A 20,588-nucleotide genomic window follows, 5' to 3' on the forward strand; every position below is an offset into this window, starting at 1 on the left:
AGTGACAAATCTGAGAGTTGAACACAAATGAAATAGGGAACAAATGGCTTAATCCAAAGGTAAACATAAAAAGGGGCCCTGTAATACATAAAAATGTGGTTATTGCAAAGCTGGGATAATGCCACAAGCTGGATAAAAGAATGAACCTTATAATGTGCAGCACTGTGCTAGTTTTGGTGATAAACGCTGATCTTTCTGGCTGCTGAGTAATTTATTTTGAATGCATGAAGACATCGTAAACATGCCCTAGAACTAAAGTGCCCGGCTGGAAGAGGGTTAAACCGACTTGAAGGCAACTCAATTTGCTAATTTGGTTCATCTTACGTTTTGTTAAGATTGCTGTTTTTTTGTAGTGTTTTTAAGGTTTGTCTTTGTTTTTTTTGCAATTCCCCATTTGCTTCCTGGTGCTCTCAATGTCACACATGAATGACTTGTGTAACAACAAAATCAATAATTGTGACAACCGGGTGGCAAAATGTAACACTCACCGTCATGAAAAGCTTTAATGTAAGGCTCGGCAATAATAAACTTAGAGCCTTCAACATAAAAATGAAGGAATACTCCTTTTAAGAGAATAAAAGATGTCTTAGTGGTTACATTGTCATAATCTTTATTTTATGCCTGGAAAATCTACAGCTCAACAGGCAGTATTTAGACAAAGATATTGAAAAGGCAAATCCATTTACAACTCATTAATGAGTGCCTAATGTAACAGACACTAACTTTAATTGACAATGGGTAAAGCAAATTTTTCCAGCTAATGATACTCAAATGTGAAACTATCTGCAGGGCAAAGGGAATTTATTTCCACTTCAGTATTTTGAGAAATTTGTTGCCTGGATGTTCAAAAGTCTTAAGTCTTAAAGACTAGTTTTGAACAATTTTTTAATGTGTTTCCATAAAGCTACTTTGCTATTGTTACTGACTAAATGAAAAAATTTAAGGGTGGTGTTTCACATATCCAGTGCACTGGGTTTGAATCTCGTGCCTGCTCCATGTGGATTTTTCTCCAGGTACTGAAGCGTTCCTCCCACATTCCAAAGACATGCAGGTTAGGTTGACTGGCTGTTCCAAACTGGCACGGTGTGGGTGAGTATGTGAGTGGTCCACAGTCAGGTAGTGCTGCCAGAAGAAGCTAAACCCGCACACCTCAGTACCATAAGTTAGAGAGAGATTAAAAGGTTATGTTTTAAATGATGGTAGTGCTTTTTAAAATACTAGATGAGATTTGTTCATTCCTAAGCATTTTATTTAATATTACATGTTATTGAAGTCTAGCCAAAGCAGTTGCCAATTGACATAAACAATAAAAGATTTGACTGAATAATTTGAATGAAAAAGAAAGCTAAAGTGATTGCTCCTTAAACAGTGTCTATAAAAAGTATCACCCCCTTACAAGTTTTCACATTTTATTGTTAAAAAACATTAAAACACAGTGGATTTAGTTTGCCTTTTTTCACGCTAATCAACAGGGAAAAAAAACAACTTTTTAATGTCAAAGTGAAAACAGATCTTTGCAAAGTGGTGTAAAATTTATTACAAATTTGAAACACAAAATAACAGAATGCACAAGTGTTCACCCCTTTCAAGTCAGTCCTGTGGCAGCCATAACAGCCTTGTGTCTGTGTGAACAAGTCTCTATCAGCTGGGCACATCTGGACATTGCCATTTGTCCCCATTGTACTTTGCAAATCATTTCAAGCTCAGTCAAGCTGAATAAACAGACTTTTTCAGCCACAAATTTAAAGCATCATGTGTTTTGATGTATGCATCAAACTGTTAGAAATCTTTTACCAGTGTATTGTAGCCAGTGCGGTGTTCAAGTTGTGATCTCTTGGAGAAAGAACTTGAGCTCAAAAGACACCCAACGACTGAACAAACTATCAGGAAAGTCTGCTTCATCACAGGGCTAGCCCTGGACACAATTGAAGCTGTTGTGGAAAAGAAGATGGTGGCAAAACTGGATGCCATCATGAAAAATCCCCTCCATCCCCACCAGGAGGAGCTCTCTTAGAACACTTTTAGCCATAGACTCCACCACATTGAAGCACCTCTGGGTGTCTTTTCTGCCTACTGCTATCAGGTAATTCAAAGCTTCCTCTTGATGCACCATACTAAATACTTATAATCCTTAAGTTCACTTATATTTTTTGCTACCTCTGCACTATATATATATATATATATATATATATATATATATATATATATAGTTTTACTGTCAAATAATGCAAAGGGTACGCAACATGTGTTTTGCCCTAATTCTGGGCTTATCAGATGTACACACTCACTGCACCCCTCTCGGGAATCGAACCTCGGACGTCAGCGCTAGAGGCGAAGCCCCTAACATTGTGTCATGGCGTGTGGCTCGTTCATTTGACAGCATGTAGTTCGGGGTAATTACATTCATGGCATTCGTAGTCTGAATCACAATCTGATTGTATGGGTGGTTACCTACCAGGTAACGCTTGTGGTTGGTCAGCAAGTCGGCTAACATCCACCATGGTGCCCTCTTTCAGTTGCAAGAAGCAGATCATTGAATGGTTGAAAATAAATTGTATGGGTGGTTACCTACCAGGTAACGCTTGTGGTTGGTCAGCAAGTCGGCTAACATCCGCCACGGTGCCCTCTTTCAGTTGCGAGAAGCAGATCATTAACTGGGCAAGTTAATGCATTGTTATTGCGTTAATGCATTAATTACTTAATGGCGACAATTATTTTATCGCAGTCTCGCTAGCAATCAATAGAGATCAGTGATCTTCTTCTTACAGAGCTTTTCAATACGCTTTTGCTAGAAGGAAAGTTAGCTTTGTTGATTTGACCTCGATTCCCTGCATGTGTAGCGAAGAGCAAACAGCTTCTAAAATGGCATGTGGAGAGATACCAAAATGAATGCTCAAAGCAAAATAATCCGTGGATGACTTTTTTTGTATTATCGCTGAATTGGACTCTGATTTTGACGCAAGTAATCTTGAGATGTAGATCAAAAACGAAAGTGAGGTACCGGCATCAGCTGATCGGTCCCCAGCTGATCGTGGTGCTGAACACATTTGTGTAGCTGATGCACCTATGGCAATGTTTGCCTGGGAGGACAGACACGATGACAGTAGGTATAAATCATATTGCGTCTCACTGCAACTGCCACCCCCGCGCACCTGTCTCACAAAGACAGCCAGGCAGCCAGCCCACCGTGCATTCCTGCTGGCTGTCGAGCCACCAACAGGCAGCAACAGATTTTTTTATGTTGATTTATGTGTGAAACCATTGCTTTGTGTGCTTTTCAGAAAACTGCATTTTTTGGAAAAAATATTAGCCCTCAAAGAGTTGCTACTGAACATAGACTGTTTATGCTGCTCCCTGATAAAAGAAAATGTTTCTGCAGGTATCTGTTCAAATAATAAAGAAAACAGATTTAGAAATGTTAACTTGCTGTTGCTCGGAAGGTGCCTGTTATAATGTTATGATCGTGGATAGATAAAACGTTAATGCCCTGGCAGTGGCAAATAGCTTTGGTTTTATATTTGATTTGATTACATTAATGTTTAAGTTGAGATTTACAAGAAATATTTTAACTGATATGTAAAGGGAATACTGCTGCTAAAAAGCACCTTAATTTTGTAAATGTGTTTGCAAACCAAATACACACAATACACTACTTTTGAGTTCAGTATTGAATTTTGTGCATAACAATGCGATTGTTGTAATTGTCTCAGGTTATTTATTTACAGTATATATATATTCATCTTTTTATAGATTTAATTATCTGTCTATTGACTGATTGTATTATTTGTCCTGTGAGTCTGTATCTTTTTGTTTTTACATTTCTGTTGCTGTATGCATCAAAATGTTTCCTTGGGATCAATAAAGTTTATCTAATCTAATCTAAATTCTCAGATTGAGATCTGGACTCTGACTCGGCCACTCCAGGATGTTAACATTGTCATTTTTAAATCATTCTTGTGTACCTTTGGCTTTATGCTTAGGTTTGTTGTCTCTCCCAAAAACCGGTTTATTGCAGGCTGCATCAGGTTTTCCTCCAGCATTTCCGGGCATTTTGTTGCATTCATTTTTCCCCCTTATGGCTTCCAGGGCCTGCTGAAGGGAAGCATCCCCACACCATGATGCTTTTGAATATTTTGCCATCGCATTATTTGATAGTTCCTGCCTAGTGCCTGCTGCTGCTGCTTTGAGAGTGGCCATAATGGGTCTGCTTAAACTATTAATGTAGTTTTGCACAGGATAGATCAAGTGGATTATACTATTGTAACTATTCTGGGTTTTCTCTGTATGAAAAAGTTTAGCGTGTGGAAAATTTTGTTTTAAAATTGCATTTTAACAAATTTTATTTTAAGATAAAAACTTGCTTCCAAAAAGGCAAAATGCATATTAGTATTGTTACTAACACAATGGAATTTCTAAAATTTCCAACAGAAACCATGTTGTAATTTTTTATGTAATTATAGAAGGACAAATGAATGTCCTTGCCAAATAATGTCCATTTCTGAATTTGCATTGCTTTTAAGTTTTTCAAGCAGACGGTGTTCAAGCAGCTCAGGGCATATTATACTGCGTCCTTCAGAGGAGAAGTGGAAAATGAGTAAAAGAAATGGCAGCAGTTGCTGAGGCACAGTTCACATGCACTAAAGTGATTTGGGATGCCTCTGGTGATGAAAATGCAAAGTGTTTTTGTCCATGTTGACTTAACAGCTTTTGGAATACAGCTGATCCAAGGCATACTTAAGCATTTCTAGCCATAAGCTGGCAGATGGTGCAAATTGGGATCTAAACCTTACTAGTTTCTGTTCACAGTGAGTTTATTGAACGTGCCCTGAGTAATTAATTAAACAGTATGGTTTTTGTAGTTGAAGGACATTTTAATTCAATTTTCACAAAAGAACAGAACATGCACTACAAGGATCAATTTACAAATGTGAATTTGTTAAAAGTGGCATCTTTCCAGTAGAATAAACTCTGGTGTAAGACAAAGCCTCTTTTTAATGAGAATATATTAATTGTGTTTGTTTCTTGCTAGACTTTATACTGTCTTATCTTTTCTTTCCAGGAGTGACAATCAGAAGCCATCCACTTCCAACACGGGCTGCAAAGGAGATGAAGACAAAGCGGTGAAAAGGGTCCCAATGTTCAGTACACAGGTAACGTCTCAACCAATTCTTAACATTGAACCCATTCACATGGCATGCCTCCAGTTTTGGTGTTATTACTGTATTCCCCTTAATTGGTTTAATTAGGTCTGACAATGTTATGGATAAATACCTACTTTTGGGTGGCTTGGTTTGTGGAGTGGAAAAAACTTTCTCTGTATTCAAGTAAATAATTGTCAGAAACCAGATGAAAATGCAGAATGATTCTTTATTTGCACCTAGATAGTCACAAATGCCTTAGTCCATGGAGTAAGCAATCATTAAAACAATTCATTCTCTTAAACTTTTCTATTACCATTACCTTATCTAATACATCATGTCATATGACTCTTAATATGCAGAATTCTATCATCTTAGCCAATCGACTGCAGCCACCAGTAACTTTATATACATGTCGATTCTTCCATTATTCTAAACATCGCTTCGTTAACAGGGGTGTCCTACGGATTTTCCCAATGATCTTATCACTGCTTCATAATAAGGGTGTTTGAGCTTATTCACTAGTTTGTTCTCGCTTTTTAAGGGGGGTGTTCATTACACATCTACTTCATTTTAACCTTAGCAATTGTCTTGGTGGCTCCCCTAGATGAGGCAAAATCCTCACGTGCCACATTTAGTTAACCCTTTAGTTACCTTCAGTCCTTTTCCTTATGCTTTTAATAATCCATTGTTACAACTTCATTTAAGTATATGCTTATATTAAATTGTAAAAAATATCATGTATTGATTAAAACCATTTTATCAAAATTCTATATTTGGCACAGGGATTGCAAACAGTGAAGTTATGCTCAGTAAGGCACCAGGAAACAGAGGGAAACTCATTTAACAATATATGCTGCCTCAAAGGTACAAAAGGAAGCACTACCTGTATGAGTCCATGGTGTTTGTTATGATTTGGAAATTAATATAAGCTAATGCCAAGAGGCACGAAACATTTTAAAAGACTTGAGAGTGGCATAGAAAAAGGCAAAAATCATGGTCAGAGACTAGCAGGAAGTTTAGTTACAAGGAAGGCTAAACCAAGATATCTGCACTTGAAAAAGTTTAGTCAAAAGATAACACAGGGGTTTTTGAAACTGAGCAATAATTCGTCATGCATGCAATGATATATTAAAGGTGGAGTCGCATACTGCCCTTTCATCCTAGATTTTTGCAAATGCACTTATTATTCAATGTTTAGTTATTGACATTTTACTTTGCTTTTGACTTAGTCTCCAGTTTAGTGGTTTTGTTTTGCTGTTTATTTGACTTCCTAGTTTTCTTCTCGTTCTATTTTTTCTGTGACCACACAGTCTGCCTTATTATTTTATCTCTACCAGCACATGGAGAGCAGAGACTCCATGTCAAGTGCTGACACATCAACAGGGCTGCCTTTAAGATGTCTCTTGAGGTTTCAGGGACACCATGGGTGTTGTCATCGGGAGAACTTAACAGCAGGCACGGTTCTGCGGGTTGTGCAAAGCGTGCATGCACGAAGGCGGCCTAACATAGAGGGAGGCCGCAGCCAGCCTCAACAAAATGCAGGCTCGGCACGGGGCTCGTCTTTTCCCATCGAATGTCGGTAACTTGCTTGAAAGAAAAACGGGCAAGTCACAACACGTGAATTGTGGCAGCTAAAGTACGCAGCACATCAATCAAAAGTTTTTGTAGTGTTCAGTGTTTGTTTCTACAATCTCTGTTATTGCTAAAAGTGCAAGTTTAAATATAATCGTTTTACCTGTAAATTGGGAGATGTAGTATATTAAAGTATTACATATCTAGTTCATACTGTTTGGCATGAAGGGACTGTATTAATATAAATTAACTTGTAATATTTTTCCTTAACTTTAGCTTGAAGACGTTGGAAAGGAAAACGAAACGTCAATCTTAAGAGCCTTAAGAATATATTTAACCCTGCCAGTCACAGTTGCAACAGGCAAAAGAAGTTTCTCTAAACTAAAAATAATTAAATCTTACTTAAGATCGTCGATGTGCCAAGAGAGATTGAGTAATTTAGGTTTAATTGCAATAGAGAAAGATTTGTCAGAAGAAATTAACTTAGATGGCATTATTGACGAACTTGCAAGTAAGAAAGCAAGGAGAGTGCAATTTTAATTTATTATTTTATTTAGTGGAATAATTATAATACATGTAATTTAATAATAAACGCTTACTTTTCAAATTGTTTTACTATATATGCATATTCATATTTTGTTTTCCTATAAATATCTTTCACAGGTGTGATGTGAAGAAATAGACTTTTGCTAAATTTTGTATTTGCGAGAATATGAGGCTACGTCTTTTTCAAGAAAATTAAGTCTATAATCGGCACTCGCTTTATATTCGGAATTTTACTGATGAATTAATTAAACTTGTTGCCGATTCATTAAATGCGTAAGTCAAGTTTTCTTCTACCTATGAAGAAATTTTCTTTAATTTTTTTTGACATTAAGGAAATTGCGAACATTTTTAATTTTAAATACACTGATTTAGAAAATGAGTGAAGGTATTATAGGGTGAAGGGGCAGCTGAAATTAAATGACACGATGGCGGCTTCGCCTCTACAACTGGGCCTGCTTAACAGTCCTCCAGAACTGTTAAGGAATTAGATAGACAGAGATTTTTATTAGTACTTCTTTAGAGATGAGTCAAAAAATGTTCACAATATTGCAGTAGGTGGATACTAAGAGCTCAGATCACTAAAATTAATGGGGACTATTAAAGATTACCAAAGCTTGATTATATTTTGATTCAGTCCCTTGGGTGCTCTTCTCTTTATTTTCACAAAGTTTGGATACTATTTTAACTTCAGATATTAATTTTTGCGGGTTTGTTTGTAGTATGTTTACCAAAATGAGGTTTTTAGGGTTAAATATTTTATTTATGATATCAACTTCCCTAGAATTCAGTTTTGTTATTTCATTGTTCACTGTTTGTAACACCATTTTGTTTTGGTATTGGGAGCCATCATTTTGTGTATTAGTCAATAAGACACGTGTTCCAGTTTCTTGGGGAATGTCCCCGGAGATCGTGACCTCATGTTTTGACTTCAGCCAGCGTTTCTTCCTTGGTTGGGGTTCAAAGTCATGTTACTTGTCTGTTTTGTCCATTCTTGTGCCATTTATTTATGTTAATGTTTCTTTTGTTTATTATGTGCATTATTCTTTGTTTTTGTCTGAAATTATAAAATGTATTGGTTATGTCCAATGTGTTCTGTGGGTGGTCCCTCATGAGGCAGGGCCTCCTGCCAATCACTGCCAGGAACTGCCCTTCACCGTATAATTCCTGAGGGTCTCCCATAGTTCCTGGAAGTTCATTTTGAATGCGCTAGGGAGTGGAGTTTTACTTGCGATTTCTTGAATTTTTTAACGTGTGCTCTGTTTTAGATTTGCCTTGGGATTCTGTATAGGAACTGTAATTGCTGTGGCTTGCCCTGCAATTCCTTTTGTGCACTAAGGGGCTTCTTATACCACAGAGTGTTTCTGATAAAAATAAATATTCTATTTTATGAAGCTTCTTCAAAGCCCCTTTTGTCTCTAGTTGGAGTTTTGACGGTAATCCCCACTAGAGGGCAATTTTGGAAATATTTATAGTGTTTATGTACTTTTGGGACTCCCAGTTCACCACAGACACAATGAGTTAAGAGGTCAACAATTAACATTGTTTTCTTCTCTGAAAATTGTGGATAATACAAAACCATTGTGAATGAATTTGCTTAAGAAAAATATCTCTCTGGTTTTGGACTACTGATCTAGTTTTTTTCACAGAGATTTTTTGCTTAATGTTCTGGCTTTGTCATTTCCTATCCTTCAGTTTTCATGGTTACAACCCTTGCTTTGTTCTTGCTTTGTTTCTTGATTACATTTGATTTTCTAGTCACTTAATTTCTTCTTGATAGTCCTTGCTAGCATATCAGCAACATGGCAACCAGGCACAGAAAAAAGTGGCACCTAAGAAAATAAGAAGCACAACGTTGCAACATTGTTCCAAACAAGCAAATAAACAAAATTGTAGTTTACATTCAAACAAACCATAAAAGAGGGTTGTCCATGACAAAATAATACTACAAAAAGGCACAATCAATGACATCATCATCATAACTTTACAAGCATGAAAAATTATTTACATGTTACTGAACAGGGGCTTCTAGAGGGGGCAGACAGGAATTAATATCTGCTTAGATATGGTCCAGTGAGGCTGCAGGATCTATCATTATTTGCCCTGTCTATCTGCTGCTTTGTGTATTTTATGAACTTAACTCTGTCTAATAATTATTTTTTAGTACATCTAGTTTTGGATAGTCTCGCTTATTCAGTATTGAACTGGGAAGCTCTTTGCAACTAAATTCAGTACAGAAACACAGAAACTTACATACAGAAAGTCTACTTCTTGAAAATGTATAACTCCACTAAACACATTCAATTTAAGACGTTACAAGAGATTTTAAGCATTACCTGACCTTTGTACAATACACCCTCCAAGTGAAATACAAATGTGCATAAATTCATAAAAACCTGACAACCAAGAGAGATGTTTTGTATGTTTTCCCTCGCTTCTATTAATAACAACTGAAGATTAGCTATAAAATAATTCCAGATCGCACAACAGGCTAATTATCCTCTACCTGCATTCAATTAACTTCAAAACAGCATATCATCAGGCTTCTGTCAAGGTCTCCAGTGCTGAGCAGTGTATCTAAAACTGAAAAGGGAATAATGAGAAACAATAAGCTCTCAAAAGGCCTTTATGATTAACTTTTAGAAAGAAAGAGATCAGGAGATGGGTAAGAAGAACTTTCAAAGGACTAAAATATTCATTAATAAATGTAAACGTGGTGACAAACTAAAATCTTGACTAGATCAGGTTGTCACTCCACAACAAATGTCCGAGCAAATTGGCAATTGAATGCAGAGCTTACCAAGAATCCATTAGCAAATCTGAAGGATATACAGGGCTTTATAACAAAAACTGGTCAAAATATACTATTTTGAAGTACATGCAAGGGGGACAAGAACAAAAGTTCTAGTGAAAATTGTCTACTCGCACTCTTATTCGAGTTATGCAAAACAAATCTTTAGATATTGTTACACCGCACAGTATTTATGCAATAGTTCTTTGCATAAAAACAAAATGTTAAATCTGTCAAATCACCTAAAAGTTCCATCCTATGGATTTACCAAGAGTTTCATATGTTACTACAGCTGTCACACACCCAGCTTATAAAAATGCATAAAGCCCTTATTACATAGCAACTTTGGTGTCCTGATTTGGTCATTTATTATATGATATGTGTTACTGTTTATTGATTTTCTGTAGTGTACATCACTTTATATTGCTTTTCTTTACACTATACAAAACTGAAGTGTAGATTAATATTATACCAGGCAGCATATTTAACAGGTGCCAAAAATATTGTGTGTAATATTTAAATTTGCAACACAGCCTGATTGGGGACCTTGTTTTTAAAATAACAACATGATTCTTTAATTCATATAAAAATGTGATAAGTAACAACATTACATGGAAAGAAACAGTGAACCTGATCCCAAGTTGGAGTACTACAGCAAAGAGTCTAAATGCTTATCTAAATGAGTGATTTCAGTTTTTGATTTTTAATAAATTTCCAAACATTTCTTAAAACATGTTTTCACTTTGTTGTTATGGGTTATTTAGTGTAGGTTCTGTAGATGAAGATTTATTCATTTAAAATTAAATCTACAACACAATATGCTGTGAGTTTCAGTCAGGGTTTAAAATCACAATTGTTTTAAAATTGCTTGTTAGTTTAATTTCTGTCTAGTAAACCGATAAATAAAGCCAGTAAATGAGTTAATTTCACCTTTCTAATACAACACTAGAGTAGAAAGGCTTTTGTTGAAATCCTGCTCAGAAATGTTTTACGAATTATTATCCCACAGCCCATATATTTTGCACACAAGCTCACTATGTAAAATTTCATGAACATGTAATTTACAACTTATAAAGAGATAAAATGGACCTCTACCACATAGTATTCATCAGACCAATTTAAATCCTCCTAGTAGGTCTGGGGATCCACAATGGCTAAATGATAAACAAGTTACTTTCTTAGTTCCGTGGCCTGAATAGAGATCACAGTCTACCAAGTACAGGATGAGTGTGCTAAAAATAGATAATGCGGCCTGAAGACTACTAGGAGAACAATCTGAAATAAACAGCATGATCTGAAGGACACTTTTAAAGAAAAAGCATTTGTCATAAAGGTAACTAATGTACTGCTGATATGCTTGCAATAAACCAAAACGAACAAAACAGAATTTACAAAACAGATTAACAATTCATTTTGAAGGAAAACAACTGACTGCTCTGTGTTTTCATCAAATAAAAGCTTTGCACACTTTCTTACCACAAGTACAGAAGAACTATGTATTTTTTGTAAAAGCTCACAAAAATATTTACTATATGTATAAAGAAGTAAGTACTTTCTGGAATGGAAAAAAAGATTAAAGGTTCATTCCATGCTGTAAAGGAAAGGGAGTTAAAGACAGGTTTTGTTTGTATAGCCTTCATCATGTTTACAGCTGAAAAGGAAAGAGCAGGGGAAGGAGGGGAGGGGAACAAAGCAAGGACAAATAAAAGGAGAAAAGATAAGAGAAGATGATAAAAACCTGCCATTAGAGGAGATGAAGGGCAAGATGAAAATGATAGTCAGTCATTAAGGCCTGGAGAAATATGTGATCCCAGGAGGAGAATGAGCGTAGCTTCTTCTGTATTCCTTTGACTAGTGTCTTTGAAGCCATGTGAAAGAACACAAATAGAGAGGTCAAGTGTGGCTATTATGTTTTCTGCAGCAGAATTTGTAAGGTCTTTCGTCTCCTAACCATATACCTGTTTCATCACTCTAGATTGTTGAACACTTCCTACAACAAACACAATTTTTAGACTGGCAAGAATGTTACAGTTTATGTACTTTCACAAAATGTTTTTCATTTATTTTAGACCTTTAACCAACAATGCAGGTTGTATAGTGAGGCATTGCTATCTCCCAAACATTCCTTTACCCTTTGAGTTAAAGGTCTAACAATGCCCAATCAGATCACCTTAAAAAAGGCCTTAGGGCCTTAAGTCAAAGTTTTGGTCACAGCATAACAAAGGCAATGCTTAGTTATTTTTCTGCATGTTCTGTTTTGATTTGAATGTCACATCATACCTAACTCTGTTCATTACATGTTTTAATGTGTTGTAAATCCCAGCTTGGTTAACTCACCTTACATTCCATTTTCTGTTTGGAGATCCAACCTTCCTATTTATTCTCGTCAATCTGAAACTTTTTCCTCTTTCTACTTCAGGACACAAGAACATACTTATTGCTTCAGTCCCTATTCCCCAAAGCTACAGTACCATCTTGTTGACCTAGGTAACAGGTGAAAACAGTGTGGTTTTCCTTTTTCTTTCCTTTTTCCAGCATTGTCTCAACTCATGTTTTTGCAGCAAGGTAGTGAGTTCATGTCAGCCCACCTCATTTATGAGAGTTGGAACCACCAGCTAACCTCAGGCATAGGTTTAGCTCTTAGGTGGAGTTATGGATGTAAATTCTGTTAAAACATTTTAAACCACACCTCACTGCAATAATAAAACTATTAGAGAAGAATTTTAAAAGATGTACTCCCATACATATCTACTTTCTGTATTATTGTTCTATTTCTTGTTTCCCACTCTTATTATATTCTTAGGTACTGTTGATTTTTTAATTGATGTTAATTAGAAGCAAATAACATTACATAATATCAAGTCCAACTTAACCAATCAAAATTCAACCCTCCCCCCTCTAGAAAAAGACAAGAGAGCCAACAACCAAACTTACTCTTTAAAAGCAGCAAGAAAGGAAGAGTATCCTTTTCCCCAAAATGGAAGCTTATTCTAAAAAGTTATTGATTAGATTTGAACAGATCCTCTAAGTGAGAATTAGATTTTTTTCCAATTTCAAATAGTATGGATCATCAGTTACCCACTGACTTGAAACTTATGGGGTGGCATTCTTCCAGTTGAGTAAGATAAGTTTACATACTAGTAGTAAGGTAAAGGCAATTACAGTTTGTCCTTCTCCACTTTAAGCTCATCTGGGAGTATACCAAACACAGCTGTTAATGGGCTCAGAGTGACTGTGACACCAACGCTGTCTAATAGATATCCAAAGATCTTTGCCCACCAAACATTGCTAATTTGGTGCAAATGTGGTCCAGTGAGGCTGAAGCTAGATTATAATACAATACAGTACACCCCCAAATTTCGCTGGTTTTACATTCCTAGAGCACCCGCAAATTGTGAAAAACCATGAATTTTGGATGTGGTAAAAAAATTCCTATTTTTATAGTTTAAACCCTAAATATGCCCCCAAAACACTTTAATTTAATTTGAAACTCAGCTTAATACATTACCTAAAAAACAGAATGTAAAGGTAAACCCATACACTGCACAGTACTCTACTGCTATGTCTCCCGCAGTGCTAGAATGTAAAATACCGATGTTACCGCTATATGTACTGTAATTCATGCAAGCGCGTTTTCATTGCCAGAAGCCTTAGAAGGTGCAGGGCATTTCAACAGCATCTTGGGGGTTTAACCCTTAAACTGCCACATAGTCAAGTCATGGATGAAATCACCGAGCCAACTGCGCTTGAACTGGCTGCACGCAAGCACACAGAAGTAAGCGCTGATGCTGGCAGGCTAGTCTAGTGCAGTGGCTCAATCCCAGGGACAGTGAGGCTGCAGGGTGTCACGCTTGGGTCACAGAATTGCACAGAAACACGGGAGATTGTAGAGACAGGAACTTTATTCAAACACTTCAAACAAACATGTCTCTTTCAGAAGTAAAACGAGCTCAGTATGCAGTTAGTTATCGATTTAAAGAATAGGCAAACATCATAGGGGAGCACAATGAGAGCAGGACCCCCAACAGGAGCAGAGGATGTCTGGAGGAGGAGAGAGAAACAAAGCAATCAGCCAAAAAGGACAGGTGCTGTTCATGCTTTTAAGAGAAGCATATCACGCGACACAGCAGCCGCAAGTAAGCCCAGCAAGTAAGGGAGCAATGTGAAGGTAGTCTATCAGCGTTTTTTAGAGGAGTTTTTGAGGAGCATCCGTGTCTTCTAGGGGTGCGTTCAGCCCCCCTGCTCACAAGAGGCTGGCAGTGGTCATGAGCTGGCTGTTCAATGAATGTAAGGCACTGACTGATTAGCTCCAGCATGCTCGCAAATGGCACTGGGAAACGACTATAGCCGGTTGTGGCGGTTTAAGGGTTCAGAGGAACAAAACGGAAAACACAAGAACACTCAGCTAGAGATGCATCACAGTCAATCAGCAGCAAGGAGAAATGAATAATGCTGTAGCGGTCTGGTGCCGCTAAGATTCACACCGTCAAGAAGACAATGATTTATTTATTTTTATGGTGGAGATTCCAGTGACACACCCAGCCTTGGCCCGACCCGCATGCACTCACAAACAGAGACAAAAACAAAGCAAATCGGTAATCAAACAGCAAATAAAGAATGCAATGAAAACAAATGAAAACAATGATACCACCCCTGTTCCCCTTACGGCGATTACACATTAAATACAACAAAGCACAAAGAAAACACACACAGTAAATCATGAAACACGTTCATGAAAAACGGCAATGGATGAAATGTAATGATGAAAATAGATTGTCCAGAGATGCGCATGTTGAATGGGAATGTAAAGATAGTCCTACCGCTAGCTCCTGAAATGAAGACGGGTGGACGGGTTCAGGAGAGCTCCTTTCTTTGCAGGATGGCCATGAATCCACTTACAATCTTCATGTACACAGGCAGACGGCAGACAATTCAGACGCCAATCACAAAATGATCCAGGACAAAATGAATAAGTACAGGTAACCCAACAGAAGGCAGACAGACAGAAACTTGAAACACAAATTACAAAAATCTATTTTTTTGCTTTTGGTCACCGGCCCCCTTTTTAAAAGCCATGCTGATATCCTTTGACCCCAACAGCCCCAGCACCCTCAGCAGAAGACCAATCAAAGCCACTGCAGGGACTGCTGGGAGCTGCAGTTTCAAATTCTATTGACTACTTTCACCATCCCAAGCTGCATTTTCCACTACAGTTGCTTCCTGTTCCCTCTACAGTACAGTATTGCCACGAAAAAAGCCATGCAAATTATGGAGGATATTTGCAGTTTCCGCTAACAATTATTAGATACGTTCTAAGGAAAAATCCGCGAATGACTGAGGCCGTGAACTCTGAACCGCGACTTCGCGGGGGTCTACTGTACAATACAATACAATTTATTTTTGTATAGTCCAAAATCACACAAGAAGTGCTGCAATGGGCTTTAACAGACCCTGTCTTTTGGCAGCCCCCCAGCCTTGACTCTCTAAGAAGACAAGGAAAAACTCCCAAAAAAAACCTTTTAGGGAAAAAATGGAAGAAACCTTGGGAAAGGCAGTTCAAAAAGAGACCCCTTTCCAGGTAGGTTGAGTGTACAGTGGGTGTCAAAAAGAAGGGGGTCAATACAATACAATACACAGAACAGAACAAATCCTCAATACAGTATAAAAATTAACATAAAATTAGATTACAGTGTTCACAGGTTGAATCTTGCCCTGGAAACATTTTGAATGATTTTAAATGAGATTAATACATTTGATAAAATATTTAAAGTTGAATAATCGAATGCTTTTGGCAATACAGAGCTACAGTATATTCTGTGCATGGTTGCCTTCCACTCCTTTTCTGAAATATTAAGTGACATATCCTTTCCCCAATGTACCCTGGGGTCTTTGAAAGGAAGTGATTTTAAAATATTTTATAAAGAGTCTTCAAAACTGATCAATATTTATTCTGGAATAAAACTAGGTAGGAGGTGAGGAAAATTGGGCAGGTTCTAATTGTTTGTAGAATGCAAAGCCATTATCTATTGTGAGAGACGGCTGGCAGCTCAGCCCGGCCGGGACGCACCTGAAATGGAAGGGTGGGGGAAGGCAGCTACTTGAGCACACTGCCTCCCCCAAAACGCTAGATGGCAGCTCCCCTGGAATGTAGCGGTGTCCCAGATTCCCGCAGGGAATCCTGGGACTTGGAGTTCAGTTTCTCAGCCCTGTTGGGTGCTGTGCTGGCAAGGGGAGCTGTGAAAGAACCTGAGGAGTCATGCTTCCCTTGTGGCCTGGAAATACTAGGAAGTCATGAGGACAGAAGCCCAAAGTACTTCTGGGCTGATTAAAAACTTCTCAAGCTGAAGTGCTTCTGTTCTTCCTCCCATTTGACTTGCCAGCACTTCCGGGTCAAGGACTATATAAAGGACTGCTGTGAACCCAACAAGCAAGCCAGAGTTGGGTGGAGATGGGCAAAGCTTGTTGGGAGGTGTGGAGGAGAGAAGAAGAGTATTGTATTGATTCATTTAATTGTCTATTGGTGGCTGTGGTGCTTAAAGGGCACTGTGAAAGAGGGAACCTTTAATAAATATCTTCTTAATGCTTTTACCTTCGGTCCTGCGTGTCTGTCGGTTAGGTTTAAAGGGGCAACAGCAACCCCTAGCATCCACAATATGTACCAAGTCTTTGAGTGTTTTAATCCTGGACATTTTCCAAACATTAAATAGGATATATATTTGAGAGGTTGGAAAAAGGTGGTTATCATGTAGAGGTGCAACATTGGTTCAATATTCTGACAGAAAGAGGGGCAAATGGATTATTAATGTATTGGTGATAATTTGTATTAACTGGGGCACAGAGCAGGGAATATAAAAAAGTACTGCAAAATTGTTTTTGTATTGCATACCAGGCTTGTGTATATTCATTGATTTGTGTTGATGTACAGGTCTTTATTGCTTATATATTTGCCGCCCAGTAATGAAATTGAAAGTTAAGTAGTGCCATGCTTCCTTCTGTTTTAGGTCATTGTAGAGTCGCCCATTGGATGTGGGGATGTTTCGAATTCCAAATAAATGAGTTTATGATTGAATCTAATTTCTTAAAAAATGTTTTGTTAACGTATATCAGAATGCTTTGAAATAGGAACAGCAGCTAACTATGTTGATTCTCCCTGTTAATGTAAGATGGAGGGTAGACCATCTATTTACATGTTATTAATTTTTTTCCATGCAGACATGGAAAAAGAGCTTTAAATTTTCTTGTGATATTTACTCCTAGATATTTCAAACTGATCTGCTAAAATAAATGGGAAAGTTTCCAGTTCGATATTCTGTGATAGAGAATTCATTGGAAAAAGCACACTTTTATTAAAATTTATTTTGAATCCTGGTACTGCTGGTACAGAATGTTGTGGGTCAGATATATACATTAGCATGTCATCTGCATATAGTGATATTTTCTGTTCAAGTCCTTCTCTGAAAATCCCCTTTATCTCTGATTTCATTTTGGAAGTATACAGCCAATGGTTCAATTGCAAAGAGCAAATGTGATAAGAGGCATCTTTGTCGAGTACCACATTCTAGTTTGAAGTAGTCTGAAATAATGTTGTTAATACAAACTGAGGCTACTGGATTAGTATAAAGTAGTTTGATCCATGCACATGGTTCGTGATAGTGCCCCCTCTCATCCTGGCTTGTTAATTACATACCTTTACAGATCCTGTAAGGAGGTCCTCCAATGAGCATTACATTTCAGTACGTATTTAAGAACATTTGGAACAGAACCTTACCTCTGCCTCCAGAATTTAGAGGTATTATGACTTAGAGTCCAGAAATGTAATGTTCTGGTCTAATAGAAAATGGTCATAGTTAGTTAAATTAAATAGCTCTTGGCTATAGTACTTAATTTTTCTGCTAAATTACACTTACTTTTAAACTGCTGAATAAAGTAACAGGAGTTTCAATATGTACACCTGTTTTGACATTTCATTTATAAGCCCTGGGTGAAATTCAGTGCTTTATTTAATTTGCTCTTGTTTTATAGTTCATTAAGTAAACACCAGTGAAGGGTGGATTAATTTTGTTATTTAAGAATTAGGTGGAGTCTCGTGAGGTATGGTTTGTTATGTCCATTTGTGGGATAAATGCAAAATGAAGCCCTTCAGATTCACCTGAAAATACTTTTTAAGAGGTAAAGCACTCAAGTTAGAAACTGAAACACTTTGGAAAAATGTTTTATTTTTTTAGACTTGGGTAAGTTGTGACATTAAAGTAAAATGATGAAATTTCAGGGTTTGGAAAGGTCACTGCTTCAACAGGAAAATGCAGTAAGTTGGACATTTCACACTCAGTAGCAATCACAACCTCCTTGAATGATCATTTATTTGAGATCACTTTAAACCTGCTTACATTTTCTTTTGTGGAGAATTTTGTTTGGCCTTTCCTGATGTATAACGTCATTGTTTGAACAGGATTGCGGAGGTGGGACTTTGGCTCCAAAATTATTTTATTTAAAAGCATTACATTTAACAGCATAAATAATTTTTTTTAACATTCTCAGTTATAGATATCCCACACCTAAAAACCCAATATGTGGAACATAATTTCGGGTAAGCATGCAAACCAGTGTAGTCAACAACATATAATGAAACCTCCAGTACTAAATAATCCACTCTCTAGTGGTGGTTGTTTTCCATTTTCTGTAGATTTGACAAATGTGGAGATAATGAAGCTCAGTTAATGATGCCTAGTAAAAGGTATTTAACAGTTAATGAGGTTTAAAATGAATAAGGGTGTTAAAGTGATATATATACAAAAAGTTCAGCCTCTAAAAAGAGTTGTATTTTTAAAAGAAGGCAACAAATTTGTTGGTTTCTTGGAACATTTAATAGCAGCTCCCTTTCTTGGGTTTGTTCCTTAATACACACACATATTTAACTTTATTCCCTTAAGCCCTAGCAAATTAATTTATAGGGAATCAAGTTGTGTTCACTGTGTTCATTCTGCACACCAATCACAAATGGGCTCTATTTGCTGAAAAAATACATTTACAATATTAAGTGGGGGGGGGGGGGGGGGGGAGCTTTCTACTTGCTTTATGTTGCCCCTCTAACAATTTTTCTCATGTGCTGATTAACGGAGACAAATGATCTAGAGATATGAGCTATGAGAACATGTGCAATCTGCTCTTTAAATGTGAGAAGTGCATGTAGAAACAGTTAATCCCATGAATGATAACTGAAACGTTATAGCCATGCAGTACAGTTGTGAGGACTATATTTTAGTGTTACAGCAATAAATATGACAACAGTAACATTAACAATATTATTACCTAACAACCATCACCACATTACACAATTAAAAAAAATAAATGCAAAATACCCAATAGTTCCATAATACATCCTTTAACATTGCATTATCGGACCCACTTAATCTAACTTTGGGTCAGAGTAGGCCAGAGCTTATTCTGGCAGCATCTGTCAGAAGGTAGGGACCAACCTTGAACAGGAAGACAGCCCAGTACAGGTCCCCTACACACACACACACTCACCAACACTAGATCATTTTTAGAGATATGGAGAAAAATCTATGCAGAAATGGGGAGCACATACAAACTCCATATGGATGCAGGACACACGCCCAGGATAATGGATGCATGAAGCAACTGTGCTAAGCACTGTTCTGCCATATCAGCCAACATTTCTGTAATACGTTATCTGTATAATTACATTCTTGTTCTATATCTTTCTTAGTTTTTATAGTGAATGTTTAAAATGACTGGTTAATGAATCCTAGGCAGAAAAATGTTTATAACAAACCTTCTGCCTGATAATTGACTGTGTCTCCTCTTCACAGCAGAAACTGGAACTTACGTTTTAGACCACTGTTAAGCTGTTCTTAAAGCTGTTGTGCTGTGAGGCACCTGTCACACAAGCTGGTGACCCTCAGAAACTTGTCTTCTGATTGGATTGTGATATTGGTTCTGCCAGATCTCCTCCTATCAGAGTTTCTTCCAGAGTCCAATTGCCTTTGGGTTATGTAGGACACCATACTCACTGAGAGTTTGTTTGTTTTGTTTTTTTCGCAATTTCTCTAAATGAAAGGCCTACATTTCTAAGGGGTAATAATGTTCTGTCTCATTTCATTTATTAATTGCCATTTCCTTGCCATTATCACTGGAATTTACAACTTTCTACAGTGCAATATTATCCAATCAGTACTTCAGAAGGTGTAACACAGTCTGTTTCAACTCTGCTTTAAGATAGACAGAGGGGATTTAAGTAATCAATAGAAACTGGGACACCTGTGCAAATTGTTTGCTTCAACTTGCAAGGCTTAATTTACTTTAATTGCTGCAGAACATCTGTAGGTTGTAACCTATTAGTTGTTTCCTGAAGGAGGGCCATTTGTAATATTCTGATATTTCCTTTTTTCATTTTTTGCTAATCTAAACTTTAAATTTACCACTTACCTTTTCATCATTTTAGGTCATTCATTGCATTTCAAGTGATTACATTTATAGAAAAACTGGAAAAACTGAGGTGTTCTGAAATGTGTTACCGG

General features: G+C 37.1%; 1 protein-coding gene across 1 annotated transcript in view; it reads left to right on the forward strand.

Moving 5' to 3' along the window:
- Positions 1-20,588, forward strand: part of LOC114645279 (uncharacterized) — a 593,479-nt gene that overhangs the window by 214,784 nt on the left and 358,107 nt on the right. The window contains exon 6 of the mRNA XM_051922489.1: positions 5,060-5,150. Coding sequence (XP_051778449.1) covers positions 5,060-5,150 — 91 coding nt within the window. The remainder of the gene's footprint in view (positions 1-5,059; positions 5,151-20,588) is intronic.

This window comes from Erpetoichthys calabaricus, chromosome 2 (assembly GCF_900747795.2).
Source record: "Erpetoichthys calabaricus chromosome 2, fErpCal1.3, whole genome shotgun sequence".
NCBI lineage: Eukaryota > Metazoa > Chordata > Cladistia > Polypteriformes > Polypteridae > Erpetoichthys > Erpetoichthys calabaricus.